General features: G+C 45.1%; 1 protein-coding gene across 10 annotated transcripts in view; it reads left to right on the top strand.

Annotated features, from left to right (window-relative positions):
• Nucleotides 1–23,161, top strand: part of HYKK (hydroxylysine kinase) — a 326,821-nt gene that overhangs the window by 89,207 nt on the left and 214,453 nt on the right. Inside the window, exons 1-2 of one of the 10 annotated variants that reach the window (XM_085643708.1) lie at nucleotides 14,477–14,612; nucleotides 16,010–16,187. The exons of 4 other annotated variants lie outside the window; for them this stretch is intronic. Coding sequence is in view for 1 of the 6 variants with exons in the window: in XM_085643706.1 (XP_085499832.1) it covers nucleotides 16,181–16,187 (7 nt within the window). In the remaining 5 variants the exon portion in view is untranslated. Of the gene's footprint in view, nucleotides 1–14,081; nucleotides 14,212–14,472; nucleotides 14,613–16,009; nucleotides 16,188–21,270; nucleotides 21,349–23,161 lie in introns of those variants that run through there. 5 more of the 10 variants (XM_085643710.1, XM_085643711.1, XM_085643713.1 and 2 more) reach the window with 5 other exon arrangements.

Below are 23,161 nucleotides of genomic sequence, written 5' to 3'. Positions count from 1 at the left end.
TATACCTTAAGATGGAAGATTTGGAGAACCGCTCATGGCGTTCCAACATACGCATTAAGGACGTACCACTTCGGGCGGATAGTGGCAAGCTGGAATATTGGGTTCTCTGCCTCTTTAAACATATGGCCATGCCCTTAAGGATCAAGAGGTCATGCACACCTGCCTCCACTCCTACAGGCAGAAGGAGGTCATTATGGCTGCCACACGCGACCGTCCAATGGTGGAGTTTGAGGGCCTCCAGGTGGGGGTATACCAAGACCTCTCAACCCTTACTCTCCAGAGGCGTAAGGAGCTGTGACCAGCAACAACCTTCCTCTGTGAGCAGGGAATATGATACAGACGGGGGCATCCGTTCAGACTTTCCTTTGTTTGGAACAAAGAAACACATGGAGTATGAAACTTGCAGGAGGTGAAGGCGGTCCTCGGATCCACCAGGGCATCAGCTGAGGATTCGGACACGGAAGAGGGTGATCCAACATCGGGGAGGCTGCGGCTGTTGAGCAGGAGACGGGGCCCCAGGAGGGGGACCCCGGAGAAGCCCAGCGAAGAGGGACGTTGAACGGAGAGGGAAGCCCTACTGCAACAGGTGATGGATCAGGAGGACTCTACTGCACACACAGGGGAATGACCTGCCCAGTTGCTGTCCTGAGACCAAGAGTTGGGGAGAATGGTCCAAGCCTAGTGTCCTGTGATATCGGTCTTGGGGGGCAGCCCCATCCTCGGAGTGGTGATGACTGACCGTCAGACTCATGGACCCCTGCACGCTGGTGCACTACATTATCATGGAAGACGACTTTGAAGTCTCTTTTTGTTCACTCTCCCTTTGCCTTTTTCTCTCTTTTTCTCACTTTTCTTATCTCCCTCTTCTCCATCTACAAGAAAGCTGCAGGTATCATGCAGTTGGTGAGAAATACTGCCATTCCACGGACAGGTAGGGTGATTCTTCATCTCCAGAGGATGGGGCGGCGGGGGAAACGGGGAGGATTGTGTTCCTTTAGGTGGGAGGATGGTCCTGTTGTGCACATGGGGAGAGTTAGTCGGTGTGCTTTGTTTGCTTCCCCTTTGCCGTGCTGTGCTGGTTGTCTTCTTCGAGGCCCTGCCCGGCCTACCTTTACACGTGTTGGGGCTACCCTGTTACCCTGGAAGTCCACCATGTAGAGCTGCTGCGGGTGGGGGGACAGCTGCCGTTGGGACCAGGGGGTGGGGCATGCGGGGAAAGAGTGGGTGCCTGGCTGTTGCTCGTTTCCTCCGAGACTGGGTCGCCCATTGCGTGAGTGAGCCCCCTTTTACCTTTACATGACACGTCTTAAAGTAGTCGTCATGAGCTTCAACGTGTGGGGCCTTAAATCATCAGCGAAAAGGTGTGCTAAGTATGACATCTGCCTCCTACAGGAGACCCATCTCATGCGGGCGGACTGGAAAGGGCTTCGATCCCCCTGGTTCGATAGACAATATTTCTCGTTGGGAGCGGGTAAGAGGGCTGGCGTGGCGATTCTTTTGGACACGCATTTTCAGGGGAAGGTGGTGGGAACTCACACAGAGGTTACAGGTGAGAGGGTACATATGATAGCCTCGGTCTATATTCTCAATGATCATCAATAGGCCTTCTTACGAGACGCTATGAGCTTGATTCAGGAATCCCCTGATGAGGACCTCGTCATCGGAGGGGATTTTAACCTAGTTCCCAACGCGGAGCAGGACAGATCGATGCTACGGGTGGGGCACACGGGCTCGATCTCTGACATGATGCTTCAGAGACTGAAGTAGGCGGACATCACGGATGCCTGGCGCCATCGCTTCCCGACAGCAGGGGAATACACCTTTTACTCTGCGGCCCATCAAACGTATGCTCATATTGACCTCTTTTGGACTTCCCCCAGGGTCGCGGCATCCACGGACGACTTTTCTATTAATGTCGCAGCACTTTCAGATCCTTCCCCGGTCGTCTTAACACTGCTTCTCCCGGGCGGCCTCCGCGGCAGAGTTTGTGGCGCTTACACTGCAAACTACTCACATACGATGCTAATATTGCTGAATTATGTGGCACTATCAGAACATACCTGGAGGCGAACGACGTGTGCTCGGTGGGGATCGCTATGCTTCGGGACGCTCTGAAGACTGTTATCTGCAGCCGCTGTATCACTATAACGGCGGGCCTGAATAAGGAATCGCAGGGCAAAGAGGGGGAATTGGAGGATCAGATCCGGGAGCTTGAGGGGGTACACCGCCGCATGGGGGCGGTCCAAACTCGACGCCTGCTCACACAGGCGAGGAAGCAACTGCGGTCATTGGATCTTGATCGCGCCGAATACGCTTTGCTCCGTACCAAACAGCGCTATTATGAAGAAGGGAACAAGGCGGGCGACTTCTTGCACACACCTTGCGGGCTGAGACAGCGACCCGTTGAGTCGCGAAAATCATGACCGAATGGGGGCAGATTCTGCGCGCAGATGGGGGACATAGCTTTTGAATTTGAAGCTTTCTATAAGACTCTCTACTCGGCCGATAGCCTGGATCCGGCCATGGCCAGGGACTATGTGCAAGAGGCACAGGTGACCCCACTAGTGGCCCCGGTCACTGCCAGTTTGGATGCCGACATCAGCCCTGATGAAGTTTTACGGGCCATCCAGGGCCTTTCGGTAGGTAAGGTGACTGGGGAGGACGGCCTCCCTGTCGACTTTTATAAAACCTTTGCGTCGGAACTCGGTCCTCTTCTGGTGAGGCTGTTCAACACCTTTAGCACCTCTGGGGAACTTACTCCGTCGATGTCAATGCGGAGTCAGTGGTCATTCCTAAACCGGGAAAGGACCCACGAGAGTGTGCTTCATACCGCCCCATCTCAGTGCTTAACGTGGACCTGAAAATCTTCACTAGTATTTTAGCTGCCAGACTTGCTCCCCACATGCAGGGCATGGTGGATCCTGACCAGTCGGGCTTTATCCCGGATCGCAACTGCGGGAATGGGACCCGCACAATCTGCCATTTACTGGACGCAGCAAACCCAGATCCTGGCACTGCTTCTCTCAGTGGACGCCGAAAAGGCATTTGATCGGGTCCACTGGACTTACTTACAACAGGTCCTCTCTCGCTTTGGGCTCAGTGGCAGGTTCCGGAGATGGGTGAATTGTATCTATCACGGCCCCCAAGCCCGTATCCGGGTTAATGGGGTGGTCTCATGTCCCTTCCAGGTAGGATGCTGCACGCGGCAGAGGTTTCCCCTCTCTCCCCTCCTTTTCGCGCTCTATATGGAGCCATTTGCCGAAAGGGTCCGCCAGCTCCCCTCTTTCACTGGGATCCGGATGGGGGGGCAGGGAACATAAGATCTCCTTATACGCGGATGACGGGCTCCTGTTCTTGTCGCACCTGTTGCTCTCCCTTCCCCCTTTGCTGGCGGATGTCGAGGCTTTCAGTGCAGCGTCCGGTTTTAAAATTAACTTGAAAAAGACTCAGGCTTTGAGTCTCACCCTTTCTGCGGCGGATCGGCTCCAACTATCGCTTCATTTCTAATTTTCTTAGGTGGCTATGTGTATTACCTATCTGGGATTACCGTTTTTCTCTACCACTACGAAGACTGCTCAGGTGAACTACACGGAGGCTCTGAACAAAATGCGCCTCGAACTGAACAGTTGGAAAAAACACGCCCTCTCTTGGTTACGCAAGATTGCCGCTGTCAAAATGACGATTTTGCCTCGTCTGCTCTACATCATAAAGACGCTCCCCCTAAGTCCACCACCCACGGCACTGGCTTTAATGCAGCAACTCATTAACAGCTTCATCTGGGGGGGTAAGAAGCCACGTATGGCGCAACACCTCACCTACTTGAAGCAGGATGAGGGAGGTCTTGGTATCCCGCATCTCAGGTGCTACTATGAAGCAGCGCAACTGCGATGGATGGTTGAGTGGTATCGGCTAGAGTCGGAAAAACATCGGTGTTGTATGGATAGAGGGGTCGCCGGGATCCACATCTGGAAGGTTCCCTGGCTACTCAGACGCCATCGGCCGCTAGGTGCATTTCTCTCCCCAGTCTTGCGAGCCACTATGCAGGTGTGGGATAGGGTCCAAGAGAAGTGTCAGCTATCCTCAACCATCTCGCCCTTGACAACCTTTATTGGGAACCCAGATTTCTCCTCGGCCTTCGCGGGCAACGCCTACCTAAAATGGCAAGAGGCAAACCGTAAGCGCATAGACGACCTCTTTGACGAGCGGAGAATACTGGAGTTCCCCAGGCTCGTGGCTCATTATGGGATCCCCAAGGACGCATACTGGCAGTACCTGGTGCAGCGCCATTGGGTCACACAGCCCCATGTCTGTCCGCATGCTGGCTGGCTCCTCACAGAATTTGAGATTTGGTATATCACCCGCACCTCCAATAAACGCCTTCTGACGGATATTTATGGCTTCCTCAACAAGGCAAGTAATCGGGCCAAATCCCCAGCGCATTGTAGGTGGGAGGTGGATTTGAGCCAGGAGTTCTCCCCTAAGGAGTGGGTGGATATCGTTCACAGGGCCCGGGCATCCTCGTGTAGCACTTCAGGGAAGGAGATGCTCCTAAAAAGTTCACACTATTGGTATTACACTCCAGTGAGTGTCGCCAAATGGAAGCCCCGTAGCAGCAATCTCTGCTGGCGCAACTGCGGGGAGGAGGGTACATTGTCCCACATCCTATGGCATTTCCCTAAGTTACAGGCATTTTGGGACACTATTCTACCTTTAGTCGATCAAATATACCAGACGGAACTCCCCCGATTTCCTAGTTACATCTTGTTGGGGCTACCCGATCCTCTCACATACCCTCTCCGGTCTTGCAAGGGTAGGGCGATCACTCTGGCACTAGGGGCTGCCAAGCAGGTCCTCCTGGCAAAATGGGGCACGACTGACATCCCGTCCAAGTTATATTGGCTACACAAAATGTGGGAGGTAGTGGGGATGGAGTGGATTATAGCAGGAATCAACTACGCACTGCCTAAATTTGATAAGACCTGGGGGTCTGCGGTGGCCTACTTATCGTCTGAATTCATAGAGCTTAACTACCCTCGCTATCTACGGGTCCTGCGATTCCATACAACCCACATAACGGCCCCGCCGCCACGTCTGAAGGTCACTCAGCCCTAGACCCTACAGCATCACCCCATAAGCCGTGGGTGGATACCTGTCCTCTATCTTCTCTAGTTTCTTCAGCTATTTCTTTGCTTTCCTTTATCTTCTCTTTGTTTCCTTATCTCACTCTTGAATAAAGTTTACTTTTGAAGAAATTTGTTCCCCGCCGGCCGGTGGTTGTAGGTAGGCGTATTGTTTTTGATTACAGCAGACTTAATAAAAAGATTTAAACCATAAACATAATGTTCAAAAGAAGCACCATTCTATGCTCAACATCACCTGTGTTTTCATCATCTACAAAACGTCACACGCATTGCCTGTTATAGTCCTCCCCTCCTCCCTATTGAGGCACATCCTGGCAGAAGAAGACAATCAGGGCAAAGATTCCTGGAATGTGTCCAACTGACGTCAGTCCAGGACCTGGAGAGGAACCGCTAAGGGATCTGGACCTGGACCTCCGGCAGAGGCCAGCAGGGCTCAGGCAGGCCCAGTTGCAGGTCTAGACAGATCTAGTGCAGCAGGTCAGCTGGACTGTTGCAGGGAGCTTGTTGTCTCCCTATAGCTCAGACCAGAAGTCAGCCAGCTGACCCTTGGAGTCACTCAGGTAACCTAGGATGAAGAGAGTAGGCCCAGTCTTCATATCTTCATTTTCAGAGAGCAAAGCAGTCCTCAAGCAGCAGGGCAGCCCTTTAAGGGTCAATGCAGTCCTCAAGAAGCAGAGCAGTACTTTGCAGCAACAGGGAAAGCCACTGGGAAGCAAGGCAGGCTTAATCAGCAGGGCAGTCCTATGGGGGTAAAAGCAGTCTTTCTTCTGTAATGTCCATATGTCCAGGAGTGTGCTGATGATCGGCTCAAGAGGTCCAGTATTTATACCTGATGCCAGCTTTGTGTGTGTGTATGGGGGATAACATCCTTTCCTATCCCCACATCTGGTTCTGGAACTTTCTTTCCTTCACCTATCAAGGCTCCTAGATGTCTGAGGTGACAAAAGGCCGGTGTCAGGGTCCTTTGGGTGTGTGCCGAATGCAAGTTCCATGAAGTGTAAGTGAGGCTGGGAACAGCTCCTCCCTCAGTCATCCTATCAGGATGGCCCATCCTGTCTACACCCAGTTCCCTTTTGTCTCATTGTCCGGCAGGACTACACAAAACCCAACAGCAGAGACATTTACAGTCATGTGACCCAGGATATTGGTAGAAGGTACAAATGATTAGCACAAGAAAATGCTAACTTTCTAAAAATGGCAGTTTGAGAATTGTGACTTAAAATTCGACTTTACCTTTGAAGAGGATTTTATTTGAGTCTAAACAGTATATCCCTTACCACTTCTAATCAAATGTTATCACTTATTAAATGTAATATGGTAACCCAGTGTTAGTCAATGGGAGAGAAAGGACTAATGAAAATGAAAAATCCATTTAGTAGTTTTTTACTACCAGGACATGTAAACCTTAAAAACATATGATCTACTTTTAAAATACAATGCACCATTCCCTATGAGATTTATTTTGCCAATTTGAAATGGCAGTTTAAAACTGCACTACATTCTGCAGAGGCTACTTTAGTGGGTGGCACAATGAGCGGCCCACTAATAGAATTTCATTTACAGACCCTGGGTACATGTAGTTACATGTACTGGGGCCTTTTAGGTAAATTAAATGTGCCAATAAGGTTTAGGTAAATTCTACTATGTCTAAAGGAGAGAACACAAGCTCTTTAGCACTGGCTAGCAGTAGTAAAGTGTGCAGGGACCTAAAGACAACAAAAACAAATTCAGCAAAACAGGAGGAGTAACGGCCAAATATTTGGGGGTGATCTTGCAGAGGGAGCTAGGTCCAACAATAGAGTTCTTAGGAGAACCAAGGGGAGAGGGAATGGTCCCTTTCTTTTAGCTCTGAATAGAGCTACCACTTTTTAATATATCAAATATGAATTCCTTATACATTGATGTGGGGACATTGAAATCTTGGATGGGGATAATGACAGGTAGGAGAGTAGAGGATTTAAGTTTTAGCTAATGGTTATTGTTAGAAATTGGGTAACTAGTTGGAAAAGGTTTGCAACCTGTGCGAGTAGGGACCACAATCATAGTCAGGGTAAGTCAGATACACAACGTAAATTAGCGAGTGCTCACCCTCTGGTAGCTTAGCACAGAGCAGTCAGGCATAACTTAAAAGGCAAAATGTAAAGTATTAGTAAAACACTTAAATTACAGTAACACAGTGAAAACACCACAAAAAGACTCCATACCAATTTAGAACAATAAAGAGTATTTTTATTAGTAAACCAAGACCAAAACAACAAAATTTGAACTTGAGATATGCATTTTTAGAGAATAAACTGCAATATAGCACTTAAAAGCCAATAGTGCTTAGGGATTACTTGAGATCGGCAGGGCTGGGATAAATCCAAAGCCCAGGCCGACCGCAATGGAGGGAAGGCTGACCACAGGACCCACGCAGGTACTGCTGAAAAAGTACCTTCAATGGAGCAAGCATCAGCGTCAAAGACTCGATGAACCGGTTCCGATTCACTCAGATGGGCAGATGCGTTGTCGCTGAACGACGCAGTCAGGTCCAGCACCGTCATCAAACCCCTTGTGATGCAGGCACTGCATCATTGTCTAGCCTCGCAATCGGGTCCAGCATTTAAGTGGAGCTGTGTAGGGATGTCTTTGAAGAGTAGCTGCGTCTGTGGCCTCTGCATCAGCTTCGATGTTTGTAGAAAAACTGCTGTAGACCCCCTTTCAAGGCCCAGCAATGGATTGGCACCTCTTGGCAGGGCAGGACTCACAGTTGGCAGAGTTTAACAGTTAAAGCAGGGTTGAAGGATGTCGGCAATGGACTTGCAAATTCAGAACAGGAGGCAAGCCAGCAAGCCCTTGGAGTAATTTAAGTTCTTGGAGGATGTAGAGATGCAGGTCCAGAGGTAGTAGGCAGCAGGCCAACACAGCAAAGCGAATATATGATGTTACTTAGCATACCGTTACTCTCATGCAACCTGTTGATTTCCCAGGTAGACCTTGGGAGAAAATTGGTATCGATCTAATTGGTCCTTTCAATTTACTTCCTGCCTCTTCTAGGTTTGCTGTTGTAGCTGTTGACCATTGCTCTAAGTGACCTGAAGTTCGGTTCTTGGGTGAGGCAACTTCCAAGAACATCATAGATTTCCTCCATTATTTCTGATAATGGTGTACAATTTGCAGCGTTGAGTTTCAAATCTTTCTTAAACAAGGGGGCATTGTTCACCACAAGAGTTCACTGTATCATCCCCAAACCAATGGGTTAGTAGAACGTATGAATAGAGTTTTGAATAACTGTGTCCAGTGGGCAATTGTCAGCAAGTGTGATGTACAGAATGCTGTGCAGTCTATGCTTTGGTTCTACCGTACAACGCCCCATTCTTCCAACAGAATTTCACCTTTTGAACTTCTAAGAGGCAGGTAGCCGTCATCCAAAATTTGTACAGGGTGGATGTCAAAATTGGTTAAAATGAATGTAATGGATGATGTCGATGAATTTGTCAGGATGAATGTGGGCAAGGCCAAGGAACGGCAAAATAATTATTTTGATGAAAGGAAATAATCATCTTTTTTCTTTGCTGACCGAATGCAGCAGCTAAACTGATCAGTGAACCTGTACTTCGATTCAGAAATCCATTCCTCATAGGGTCATGGTTGGTGATGCAGTGCGTATTAAGTCTCCTGTCCACACATCAAATGAACAAATGAAGTTTTCTTAACCCCTTATGGTAGACAAGGTGTGTGGAAATGCCATCAGAGTTAATAACAAGAATTGGTGGAACATTGCCAAAGTGGTCAAGTTGAAGAATCAGCAAGAATTTGATACTAGAACTGGTGTTAAAGAGCATATGGAGAGATGTATTAATAATAGTTTTTTTTGGTTCAGTATCTGACAATTTGAGTGAAGGTTGTTCTGATCTTCCACGTAGGAGCAAGCGTCACTGCAATGTTCCGATGAGATTTTGCTGACTTGACCATCCTTGTTGGTGCAGGTGTCACTGCCATGTTCCGATTAGTCTTCACAGAATTTAATTATCTTTGTTGTATAAGTTGTTTGAATTTTATTTTTTTAAGTTTTTGTTTGCCTTGTTTTGTTTGCTTGTTCTTATTGTACATAGACATGACTTATTTTGTTTTTCTTTGGTTCTTTTCCTAACTGTAAGTTTTTGTTGAAAGAAATGTTCTGGAGGGAGACGATAATGTAGTATTCTCTCTAGGTTTATGTCTCTGACGCCCAGTGTTAGCTGTGGAATCTTGTCTCTGTTTGTATTATGTATTCTATTAGAACCTTAAGCTAGTGGTCAATTGCTTGGTACTTTCGAGCCAACACGCTGCTGCGCAGTACCTGCATGTTATGAATAAACGTAACTCTTGGAAGAATCTTTCTACATACTACAACTTGCCAGGTCAAAATGGCAGTTTGCAACTACACACACGAACTCTGCAGTGGGAGGCCTGAGACATGTTTAAGGCATCACTGAAGTTGATCGGATAATCAGTGCTGCAGGCCCACTAGTAGCAATTAATTTACAGGCCCTGGGCACATATAGTGCACTTTACTAGGGACTTATAGGTAAATTAAATATGCCAATTGTGGATAAGCCAAAGTTATCATGTTTAGAGTAAAGAGCACATGCACTTTAGCTCTGGTTAGCTGTGGTAAAGTAATCAGAATTCTAAAGCCACAACAACAGTTGATGGACAGAATGCAGAACAATGTCATACATTCACCCCAGTACAGTGATCTGGGCCTAAATCCATCGTTTTTTTGCTCACCATGCCATTCCAGTTTGAAACCAGCCATATGCAAATCAGTCTTGACCCTGTACCTCATGGGAACAGTCCAGCTCGAACTGCCAAGCCAGGTCCTCCCTAGACTGGAAACAAGCATCCTTGGACCGGTTTCGGGGTTTCACCCCTCTTCAGCCAGGATAGCTTGATTCCCGTAGCATGGAGAGCACGGGGCCCACATCTGGGCATACCCTTCCCACTCGGGGTGACAAATGCAAAAACAACAATTGATGGACAGAATGCAGAACAATGTCATACATTCACCCCAGTACAGAGATCTGGGCCTAAATCCATCGTTTTTTTGCTCACCATGCCATTCCAGTTTGAACCCAGCCATATGCAAATCAGTCTTGACCCTGTGCCCCATGGGAACAGTCCAGCCCGAACTGCCAAGCCAGGTCCTCCCTGGACTGGAAACAAGCATCCTAGGACCGGTTTCGTGCTTTCAGCCCTCGTCAGCCAGGATAGCTTGATTCCAGTGGCATGGAGAGCAAGGGACTCACGTCTGAGCATACCCTTCCCACTCGGGGTGACAAATGCAAAAACAACAATTGATGGACAGAATGCAGAACAATGTCATACATTCACCCCAGTACAGAGATCTGGGCCTAAATCCATCGTTTTTTTGCTCACCATGCCATTCCAGTTTGAACCCAGCCATATGCAAATCAGTCTTGACCCTGTGCCCCATGGGAACAGTCCAGTCCGAACTGCCAAGCCAGGTCCACCCTGGACTGGAAACAAGCATCCTAGGACCGGTTTCAGGCTTTCAGCCCTCGTCAGCCAGGATAGCTTGATTCCAGTGGCATGGAGAGCAAGGGACTCACGTCTGAGCATACCCTTCCCACTCGGGGTGACAGATCTGTTGACTGGGTGTGAGTGTTTGATTGGTTCTGATGCTCCGTCCATCACCACCCTCTTTTGTACCGCTTTGTTCGCCATAAGTTGGCAGGGTATGCTCAGACGTGAGTCCCTTGCTCACTTTGCCACTGGATTCAAGCAAGCCTGGCTGAAGACGGCTGAAATGCCAGAAACCGGTCCTAGGAAGCTTGTTTCCGGTCCAGGGAAGGCATGGCTTGGCAGTTCGGGCTGGACTATTCCCATGAGGCACAGGGTCAGACTGATTTGCAGATGGCCATGTCTGAACTGGGGTGGCAGAGTGGGCTAAAGAACGGTGATGGATCAAACCCAGATCTGTTGACTGGGTGTGAGTGTTTGATTGGTTCTGATGCTCCGTCCATCACCACCCTCTTTTGTACCGCTTTGTTCGCCATAAGGCACAGGGTCAAGACTGATTTGCATATGGCCAGGTCTACACTGGGGTGGTACGGTGAGCAAAAGAACGATGGATTTAACCCAGATCTCTTGACTGGGGGTGAATTTTTTGATTTGATCTGCATTCTGTCCATCAATTGTGTGTCTTTTGCTTTCGCGCCAGGTATGCCAGACTTGGGTCCTGGGCTCACAGTGCCACTGGAATCAAGCTATCCTGGCTGAAGAAGGGTGATACCCTGAAACTGGCCCTAGGATGCTTGTTTCCGGTCCAGGGAGGACCTCGTTTGGCAGTTCGGGCTGAACTGTTCCCATGAGACAGAGGGTCAAGACTGATTTGCATATGGCCAGGTCTAAATTGGGGTGGCATGGTGAGCAAAAGAATGATGGATTTAACCTAGATCTCTTGACTGGGGGTGAATGTTTTGATTGGTTCTGCATTCCGTTCATCAATTGTGTGTCTTTTGCTTTCTCGCCCTAAGTGCGCCAGGTATGCCAGACGTAGGTCCTGGGCTCACTGTGCCACTGGAATCAAGCTATCCTGGCTGAAGAGGGGTGAAACGCCGAAACCGGCCCTAGGATGCTTGTTTCCAGTCCAGGGAGGACCTGGCTTGCCAGTTCGGGCTGAACTTTTCCCATGAAGCAGATGGTCAAGACTGATTTGCATATGGCCAGGTCTAAATTGGGGTGGCATGGTGAGCAAAAGAATGATGGATTTAATATAGATCTCTTGACTGGGGGTGAATGTTTTGAATTGTTCTGCATTCCGTCCATCAATTCTGTGTCTTTTGCTTTCGCACCCTAAGTGTGCCAGGTATACCCAGACGTGGGTCCAGGGCTCACTGTGCCAATGGAATCAAGCTATCCTGGCTGAAGAGGAGTGAAACCCCGAAACCGGTCCTAGGATGCTTGTTTCCGGTCCAGTGAGGACCTGGCTTGGCAGTTCTGGCTGGACTGTTCCCATGAGGCACAGGGTCAAGACTGATTTGCATATGGCCAGGTCTAAACTGGGGTGGCATGGTGAGCAAAAGAATGATGGATTTAACCCAGATCTCTTGACTGGAGGTGAATGTTTTGATTTGTTCTGCATTCCTTCCATCAATTGTGTGTCTTTAGAATACTAAAACCAGCAAAAATTAATTCAGCAAAGCAGGAGGTCAGAAGGCAAAGTCAGGGGAAACCACGCCGAGGGTGCCAGGTCTAGCAGTTATGTAGGGGCCGATTCACAGAACTAACTTAAGACAAAATCCTAAACTAACTACTTTTGGTATACACAGATGTTAGGATTTTGTCTTAAGTTTGTCTTAAGACAAACCTAAGACAAACGTAAGACAGACTTAAGACTTAAGACAAACTTAAGACAGACTTAGGACAGACTTAAGACAAAATCCAAACTTAAATCTGTCTTAAATTTGCCTTAAGTCTGTCTTAAGACAAACTTAAGACAAAATCCAAACTTCTGTGAATACCAAAAGTAGTAAGTTTAGGATTTTATCGTAATTTAGGTCTGTGAATCTGGCCCACAGTTACCGCCTGTTTGTATTGACCAACTGTTCGACTGCAAAGAAAACAAACAAAAAGGAACCTGTGATAATCAGAGGAGTCAACCTGGCTTGGTGTCATCAACAGTGAGAAGGGCAGTTTTGTCAATGATTACATCCAAGATGGCACCATTTTGTGACTAGGTTTCAGACTGTATTCTGTGAGGGGGTTTCTGGAAAGAACGACAAGAGTATTAGCAGCCGAGTCAGTAGGACTGCCCCAGTGAAGTTTAAAATCACCAATGAAAACACTGGATCCAGAGACTGCGATGTAGGGTGCTGTGATCCATACATGCTTCGATGAAGGATGACTTGTCCCGTGGTGGTGGTAGGTGACATTTAGCCCTACAGGCGGAGCATTTGAGGCTTTGATTTGCATGAGCAGGCACTGAAAAGTCAAAGGGGATCCAGCCAATCATTTGTTACAGTGTCGGAATTGTTTTTTATTTTTTTTATTTCTTTATTGCAGTTTTAAGGTTCACTACACATAGTAAAACAGTTCTGAGTCACACACGATTCTGCTTAAGAATCCACACAATCCCTGTCCAGCAACTGTTAAGCCTGTTTAGTGTCGGAATTGTTATGTATGACTGCCACCTCTCCACCTAGTGTGCCTTGTCAGTAACGCTGACCAACAATTTAGCTAGTTGGGTGGGAGATGTAGGTGATGTGTCATTAAACTAAGTTTCAACAAGAATGCCCGGGTGAGGATTTTGGTTTACAAAAGTGATGTTTTTTCTAGCCTGCGTTTAACTGTGTTCTACTCAACGCTGGGAGGTACTCACACTCCTGGAGAAAGGTGTGGTGATCGGTTCTGATTGAATACGGTTCTTGTGGTCGACCCACCTCAGGCCTCCAATCGTGCGGGGAGGTCTGTGGCCAGAGAAGGACAGAATCCATGGATAGACATGAGCTGCACCTGAAGTGTTGGAGGTGGTGGGCGCGTTGCTCCGTTGTTAGGCATGTGGGAGTGCTCAAATATCACCAATGTAGGCGAATTCTGGTCTATAGGCTCAGAGCTATTCCTTCGAAGGTGTAGAACATTTTTCACCAGTTTGTTAATTTCTAAGCATCCTTAAAAGATAGTCTTTTTAAGAACGTTAAAAAAACACAACGAAAATATAGCTATATATTTATTTTAAAAAAAATAGGTCCTGAGATGGACTGGCACTAAGGTGTGTTTATTAATGCGTTTATTGTGCATGCATGCAGGTGTCTAATGTTTCTGTGGGTTAAAGGAGGGAAGCAAGACGAAAGACGCGCGAGCTTCCAGTTAGTTGGAGGCCCACGGACGGGGAAGAGCGAGGTGGGGGGGGGGGGGCTCCCTAGATGTCCAGCAACAACTGTTTTTCTGTTCGCTAAGATTCGCCAGTGAGCGCCCAGCGTGAAGTTGCGCTGGGTCGGTGTTTCTCATTTCCGTGAAGTTCCAAGCCAGCAAGAGGCCAGCGCGTCCGAGCGGTGCAATCATCTTCCGCAGCAGCAGTGAGCTGGTAAGAGTTTCCTATCTTTTTTTTAAACTATGAACGGGTCAGGTGAGATGCATTTTGTGCCTTTCTACAAGGTCAGAATTATCTTGAGTTCAATATCTCGATGGTGAGCTGTAAGTGCGAGGCTGGAGGGCCCTCTAACGAGATAATTAAGAGTTAATAGTTTCTCAACCGCGAGTTCATGAGGAAGGGCAGCCCCCAGACTGGCCGCGTGATCGGCCCCTCCTGCCAAGCAGGACCGCTAGAAGAGGCTTCGGGAGGGGCAGTTGGGGGAGGGCGAGTTTGGAATGAGGAGCTCGCGAGGCGCGCTTTCGTTCCCCAAGAACACTTTTGTTAGGGGTCCGCCTTGCGCAGTAAACTTCAGAAGGGAATCTGCGCAACAGCTGCAGGAAGGAACTCGTGAGGTAAAGAAAGGATTCAGCACTTGCTCGTAGATTAATTCTTACACTTGCATTGTCAGCATGCTGCAGTGCCCAGTCTCGAGCATTTTATCAAAGAATAAATGTATCCAGTATCTTGTTATATTCTTCACATACCGCATCCATCATGTCTTCCACCTCCTGTGTATGTGTACCCATCCAGTCTGATAGCGACATCAGAATCATTACCCCTTGACTGCTAGGAGTCCCCCCTGAACCCTCCATACTGAACCCTTTTCATGGTATGGCATAGACAATTACGTGAGCAAAACTAGAGGAAGAATGGCTCCGCCCATATGTTGGGGGCCGAGAATGCTGCCTGTTCTGATTGGCAGAAGATGCGTACTTCCACACAAAAACTCTTCTCCACGCAGCTGTGTTTATTTTGTTTGGTTGTCCATCTGCCTGAGCCTGAACTTTCAGGGGCACTATGCTGTTAAAGTGTTTTAGATAACACATGCTTTTTTAGGTCTCGCTGAGACAGCGAAAGCTGTCTTCTTTGAGACATTTTGTAAGTGGGTTTTCAAAAGTGCTACCCACATGGTTTTGCTGGCCTAGAGCTTGAGTGCACGATGGCGTGCACGTGCACAGCTGCTCCTCTGCTCATTGCATTCCCCCCTCCCTTCTCACCCAGCCCTTTGATGCTCTGCTCGATTACCTTCACTTTCGTGGCCGCACGGCCGCTTTGATGTTTGATCGCAATCGCGATCACTTTCGCGGCCGTACGGCCGCTTGGCATAGCCTGTAATTGCTGCCTTTCTGTATCTCGATGCAAGTGGCCCTTTGTACCAGCATTGAGGAGTGAAGCTTGACTTTCTAGCAGTTGGTATATGCACCACACCCTCTAAATAATGACAATATCATGGGCTGGCTTGGTGGAATTCAAAGGTTAACATTAGACCGTCTTTGTCCTTAGACCGTGTCATGATCCTTTAGGTATGTCACTTCCACCAAATTACGCGCCTTTTGCCTCTTTTTGTTCCCTCTGCCAACCTGGCATAATAACGAACATAACATATTCCTATGTGCTGTTAACTTTATGGACGCCTTAAGACTTTGCTGGTGTACGGTTTTAAATCATTGTACTCTCATTGCAAATGATTTTTTATTCAACAAGCAGCGTGCACAATCACGTTTTGGGGGAATGTTTCAGCGGCCACCGTATACAACTGGCACTTATTTGTGTAAGTAATGAGATAAAATGCCAAAATATTCACATTTTTAAACCTTTCCCTTGGATTGCTTCTCACACACTTATTGTGATTCTGACGTGACAATACAAAGTTGTTTTTTGTCCGTGTTATGGTACTACATAAAGGATGTAGGGCTGGTTGGCTGTAAGTTGCAGCTTTAAAACTTTTTTCTTTTACTTGTTCTGTTAGGCTCCACGACGAGCACTGTGTGCTGACAGTTTTTAGCCGTATTGGTATTGGTCAAGAAACCCATCCATTGCACAAGAACAGCACATGTTGCGCATGAGGGCATACAAGAGCAACCTGTGAGTAAGACACAGTTGTGTAACCAGATAAAGAGCGACGATTAGACGAAACGGAATGACAGGTACTGTGTGAGGCTGTTGGGATCTGAGTCATGCGGTGTCAAAGGTCTGGCCTGGTAATAAGGTGCTACCTGGAACTGTGTGACATACAGGCATATAAAGCAGATGCATGCGGGAGATTCCCAATTTTTTATTTTTTTTGCTGTGTGGGACGATGCTTTCTCAATTGTAAACTTACCTTAAAAGGAGTGTCCAAAAAAAGGAAGAATTCTACTTAGAATATTCTTATAAAAGCTAGACATTTGAGAATTATTTTAAATGCTTTCGGCAACTTGCCTTTCCAAAGAATTTAACACTACAAATATTAATGTAATAACAATTAATTTAAAAACAAAGTGAACCAGGGAACATCCAGTTAAGAAACGGGTTTCTTTGTGTATGCCATCATATTTTGTTATGTTATGGGCGAGAACTTTAACCCTTTCGACATAGGGGCGTTTCCTCACTTGTGTGCCAGATTATTTTTCTGCAATGTTTACCTATTTGCTTGTTCTAACGCATGCCCCCTTTGCCTTTCGTTGAACCAAAACATGCGCTTTTATTATTTGGCATAATTTTGGCATTTGCTTATACGTTCGTTAGACATTGCTCAATATTTTGTCATGTTTGTCAGACAAGCACAAATCCCGGATCGCTAACGTCAGAAACATCCTGAAAATCCAATACCAAATATAAAAAGCTGATTATGAGGCTGTGCCCTGCACAAACACTGATATATTTGTTTATACAGTAACTTTGCAAGCAGTGAGCACGATTTACTATTTAGCGCATAACAGTTTCAAATCCTAGGGCCTTAGTGAAATTAACCCAAATATATATTTTCTATAACTGAACGCACAGGAATCAATTAGTAAGTGGCACACTTCTTCTGTTTTGATAGATGCACCGAGACAGCTTGAGGCACATTGTGTTTGTTAGTAAATTGTGAAAAAAAGGAGAAGAAATTTGCCATGACCACTGCCATTGGTGATTTTGCTACAGTTCACTTTGCTCATCCATCTCTGTATAAGCGGGTGGGCAAATATTATACAGATTGTGAGCTAAACAAGCATTGGCATAGCCAATAGGTCTCGCTTTTTGGACCTTGTAAAGTATTTAGTTATGCAACTGCTGCATGGCGAAACACTTATAAGGTCCCAAAAGCGAGACCTATTGGCTATGCCAATGCTTGTTTTCTGTCAGGAGCACAGATAGGAGGAGTGCAATTACTACCCTATGTGGAGTTTAGACCTGACTTGACAGTGCAACTGTCACGTGACCTTTTAAACTAAACTAGTATTATATTACAGTTCTTCTCTTCCTCACAAATACATATTCATTCCCAAGCTATTTACTTGCAATGCTTTACATTGCCATGCAAAATTCTTGTAAAGGCAGACCTATTGTCATTGCCAATTCTTGTTGGATGTTTAGGACACTTTGCGCTTAAGCCTTCATAAATATTTTTTACACAGAAGGTATCCAGGCTAAAACTGTTATTTTTTCGGTCCAGCCTACTTGACAGCACAGCTGTCTGCGTTGCAAAAGATATACTGTGGGCTTACGTAGAACATACAGAGGGTTGGAGCCTGTCCATTAGTTATCATTCGTTGGCTTTCCGTTCACCTCATTTGCCTGCCTCTAATTCGTGTCCCAACTTGTCATTCTTGTATTTGTTGCACCCATAAAGCAGAGCCTCTTTATCTTTTGATTGGCTGGCTTTTTTTCTTCCACTGCTTGCTTTTAGAGTGCATGTGTTTCCCAGCTGTCTCCTTCACTTACTTCTCTCCACCTGCACTCCTTGCTACTCACTGCTACCTGTGTGCTTCTCCTCACCCCTCTATGTAGCACTCACATTTGTGCCCTCCCCTGTTGCATTTTCTCCTGTGTTCTTTTCCTCCGCTTGCTCCATATTGCTTTTGCAGCTGTTGCCCCATCTCTCCACCCTGCCCTCATTGTTACTTTCATCCACTGGACTTCTGTGTTACCTCCCTCCACCCTGTTGCTTCTCTTCCCAACTCCCATGTTGCTTCCTGGCAGTCTCAGTATTGACGTGCTCGGCCCTATTTATTGTTCCTTCCCACCTGCGCCATCCATGCTGCTCCTCCTCACTGCACTAAAAAAAATGCTTTCATGCATCTTATACTTTTTTTTTGCTGATCCAACTCGGAATGGCAATTAAAAAGGGAAAAAGTGGTGGCGTCATGCTTAGTTTGCACACCAACACAATTACGTTTTATGCCAGTGTCCTAGGCTTTTTTTTTCTTATTTAACTATTCTGCACAGTATCGGGTATGTTGTGCAACATGGCTAAAAACTGCTGACAAAGCCAGTAGGTCTCAAAGGCATGACCTATTGGCTTTCCAAATGCTTGTTTCCCATATTGGGGCGTCTATTGGTACTCAGGGATTGTGGGCTTCCCTGTTGGGAACCAAGAAAATTGCCAAAATGGGAAAAAATGTTGTGTTTTTTAGAAAAATTGAAAAAAGTGTTGTGTGGGTATGGCTTTATTTTTTTTTAAATGGCGTCAAAAAAAGATTTATTGTGCTAAGAGCACCCTTTCCCCATCTTTCAGGAACAGGCAGAGTTGTAAAAAAACTTTTTACCACAGTGTTTGCATTTTTCTAAGTGCTACCTGATTTTACCTATTTTTTGTGTTTTCTACCTACTTGGTGTTTGTACTACGGAGGTAGCCCTCGTGACGGCCATTGGCCGACGGGCGCATCGAACGGGTTAATAGTAAATTTACGACTGCTGAGACTCTGCAGTCGAGGCAGAGAACTCCGCACATAAAACAATAGGCATGTTGTATCTTTTTATGAGCACAGTTCTCTTCCCCGACTGCGGAACCTCTGCAATCGAGGCGGAGAACTCCACACTAAAAACGAAGGCATGTTGTATCTTTTTATGAGCGTATTTCTCCTCCCCGACTGCGGAGTCTCTACAATCGAGGCGGAGAACTCCACACATAAAAATAAGGCATGTTGTTTCTTTTATTGAGCACAGTTCTCCTCCCTGACTGCTGAGACTCTGCAGTCGAGGGGAGAACTCCGCACATAAAATGATAAGCATGTCGTATCTTTTTATGAGCACAGTTCTCCTCCCTCGACTGCAGAGCCTCTGCAGAACTAAACTTACTATTAAAGCGGAGTTTGTGAATTCCAAAACAAACGTAAACTTACACAAAAGTGTACTTTTACCTTTGTAAATCAGGCTCCTGGCATCCAGTGAATACCAATCACAAGTGTCTGGAGAGGCGACATATGTGAATTGGTTACAAGATACTATATCAACAGTATATCGATGACGGTAATAACGTAGAAAAATGTCACATTCTTATTCCTACATCATCAGTGTAGGTATATATTGACTATTCTTGACTCCACATTCGCTTACAATGTAATGGTTAGATCGATGTAGTGGATGCAATATATTTGTCATGCGATATAATGCGTGTGATATGGAATGGGAATTTCCCAGGTACACTACGGGGAGATTATAGAGTGACTGACATGCTGCAGAGATGCACGCTTGTCATTGCTGTGAAGTGAGACAGAGTGTGCAGCATGAATCTTGTTTTGTGGGGAGATGACATCCTTTAAAGAATAGAATGCTGAATTGTTCTTGCAGGGATTTGAACTCTTGACTTATATGCGTACTACTCCTACCGGCCTGTAGTGCACATGAGCAGCATTGGGCGGAATCCTTTCAGCATACAAATATATGTGTGTATATATAAATTAAGCAGTCCTCACACGAGTGCCCTTATTGCCCTTATGCTGCCAGTGCTTGTTTGGGGCATGAAGGGTTACCATAGATTCACTGAAAAAGCGTCCACCATCAGTAAAAGCATACTCACACTCCGTAACTGCTTGTGCAAAAGTATTTATTCCAGCAAAAACCCAATGTGTTTTACCCATGCTGCAACCTTGTTCACATGTATCCACGATTGTGTATAAATAAGTGCGTTTGAAAACCACAAACAATAGAAACAGGCGACGGTCTGGATAACAAAGTCATTAAATCTGTAACGTCAGCACCATACAGTTTGGAAGTTGATATATTACTTACGTAGTATATTCATTATACATATGCTGTGCGTCACAACACATTATAGAGCATATATATTCCAATTCATGTCTGATAATAACATAGAACAATAACTTCAATACATAGTCGCCAACTGGTTTAACAGTATCATATCATACCCGCTGATCGCAAAATGATGCACAAGTATGGGAGAGGTACCCTTCTGACAGAAGAGACCGAGTTAAAATCCAAACAAACAACACAAGGTCCCTCTTGTGATTCACACTCGTTTTATCATGCCTGTCCAATCATTTTTTTCAGGTCTACCCCACATTCATTATTATCCACTCAAGTATCTAAAAACGGAACCCTGTTTATTGTAAAAATGTATTTTGTATTCCATATTATAAATCATCAACACTTAGAAATACTAATATTAAATTTTATCTTCATTTAATACAATCTTGTATAATTAATAATAGTTAAATAGATACATTACTCATAATTTGTGCAAAGATACATGACTATAATGTCTCATTGACACATTAAACTGTTATGTAAAAACAATTTCTGTTGATCTCAATTGTCACAAGGCTAAAAATGACACTAATATCCAGAAAAAATATATTTCATCCCAAGTTATCACCATACAAATACCAGAAAAACAGATAAAATAGTTATCAAAACAGTGTTTCAGTGGTGTGGGGTTGGTGCACTCCACCTTCTCCAGGACAAATTATTATTAAACCAATAATATAGTTATTAAGAAACTGTATTTTTTGTATTTGCCTGCAATAGGTACACGGTATTGAGATGGTACTAGAACAGCAAGATCTCACATCGGCTTGCATCTCCGATCCGGATTGTTACCTGTATAAACAGAGATGTTTATGTTACTCCGCTCCCTGCTGCGTTAATTCTGTATCGGTTGTATCAAGAATTATGTGCGGCGCTGCACATTGAAAAATTAATAAAGTATGTTTTGAAAAAAAAAACTTTCTTTTTTTAATGTGATCTTCCAAAACATCTGGCCAGAGAATCACTTGTTTTTCCTCTCCTGTCCCCTTCTATTCCTTAGACCGAATATCTCAAAGTGTCATTGATCACATCCATTGGAGATAAGTTCCCTCTATGTTGACCCTGATGCTTCTATTGGTAGGTAACCTTGCTCCAGGTATCTAAAATTCCTCTTCATGTTACGCTGCGGGTGCTTCATTTGCTAAACCCCTCGTATTCTTATGTGATAAATGCTCCTGTATCTTCAGTTGGGACTCCTTCAATCAAAAGAGAATCTCAAGCGGGACCTTTTGTTGTTTGTTCATAAAATGATGCACACATATTTAAAAATTAATTCATGAGTCCTGACAAAAAACAGACAAGAAACAATATATTTAAATATATTCCCCTCGCTGTTGTTGTTTATAAATAGTCTTCCAGCTACTTATACCAGCTATCATACTTCTGATAAGCTGGAATTGTTAACGTGCTTTTGTCATTGGAGCCTTAATGACCTTACTTACACAGCTGTAACTCTCATTGTCCATCATCACTTTACATTTAATACGTTCTATAGATAACACAGATAGGCATCCCCTAAGTAATCAAGTGTTACATATATACACTATCATAAGAATCTATTCAAGCCAAGTGGGTAATATCTATGGCGTAGAATTGACTACTTATCATCAAGATATTACATCATATAGTATGTACAGTATATGGTGTCATTTAGTGCGGCAGAGTTTAGAAGGCATATTAGTTCTTGCAATATATATATATATATATATATATATATATATATATCTCCAGCAAATCCCTCCTTTAAGAAGTAGATTGCGGGAGATAGCAGGGTCTCTAGAAGTTCATTTATTTAATGAATGGCATGACACGTTTTGGTGAGTGTGCCTTCTTCAAATGCCTGTGACAATGGGGGTCGTTTGTTCATGACTTTTGAATGTGCTACCTCACTCCCTTCGGTAGGAGCACAGCTGACCACTACTTGATGAGGTAACATACTCCAGTCCCTCCTCCTGGACTGTGATTCCCAGCATGCATCTTGTTTCATCAGGGAAAATGTCTCTAATATAGTCCTTGGATGAGTTATTTGCTCAAATACCCATTGCCATACATTTCAAATAATTATAAAAACATATATATATATATATTTATATGTGTGTGTGTATATATATTTGTGGACCCAATAGAAGGCAACTGGCCAAAACGCATCGGTCCAGTCTCTCCGATGGCATGATGACTGTGTGTATTTGCCATGAAGCAAAAATATTAAATAAACGAAATTGAATAACTGACCTGAAAAAAAGTTGCTGTTTGTCAACCGTGTGCCACCAGATTTGATGTACGTGAGGAGAGCGCCCAAGGGAGATATATATATATATATATATATTCACTGAAAAAAAACATAGGTTTCAGGGGCGTTATAGTTAGCTGGACTTTTCACTCGTTACATCACTCATGACATGGTCAGTGACATCACTCATGACATCACTGATGACATCTCAAATGACATCACTGAGGACATCACTGATTACATCATCCAGTGAATGTGTGTTTTTCTGAAAATTAAATATAATTTATATACTTATATCTCAAGGTCGATGGAAGAATAAATGGGTATATAAGTGTGTAAATGGATGATTTGTTTTTGAAAAATTGATTGTATAACTGACTGATTAAGTGTATCTTAGTGAATACATGGCTTAGTGAGTAATGTACAAAACCATTGTTGATGTAATATGTGACGTCATCAGCAGTGCATTGCGGGCGCGCGAGTTATAGTTAGCTGAACTAACTATAACAGGGGAATTTCAATGGTTTTGTACGAGTGAAAAGTCCAGCTAACTATAACGCCCCTGAAACCTATGGTTTTTTCTGTGAATTTCTAAGGTTTTTTAAATGCTAATTCCTAACTATAACGTGCCTGAAACCTATGGTTTTTTTCAGTGAATTT

This window comes from Triturus cristatus, chromosome 3_1 (assembly GCF_964204655.1).
Source record: "Triturus cristatus chromosome 3_1, aTriCri1.1, whole genome shotgun sequence".
Taxonomy (NCBI): domain Eukaryota; kingdom Metazoa; phylum Chordata; class Amphibia; order Caudata; family Salamandridae; genus Triturus; species Triturus cristatus.
Note: the sequence above shows the minus strand (reverse complement) of the source record. Positions and strands in the feature narration are given on the sequence as shown.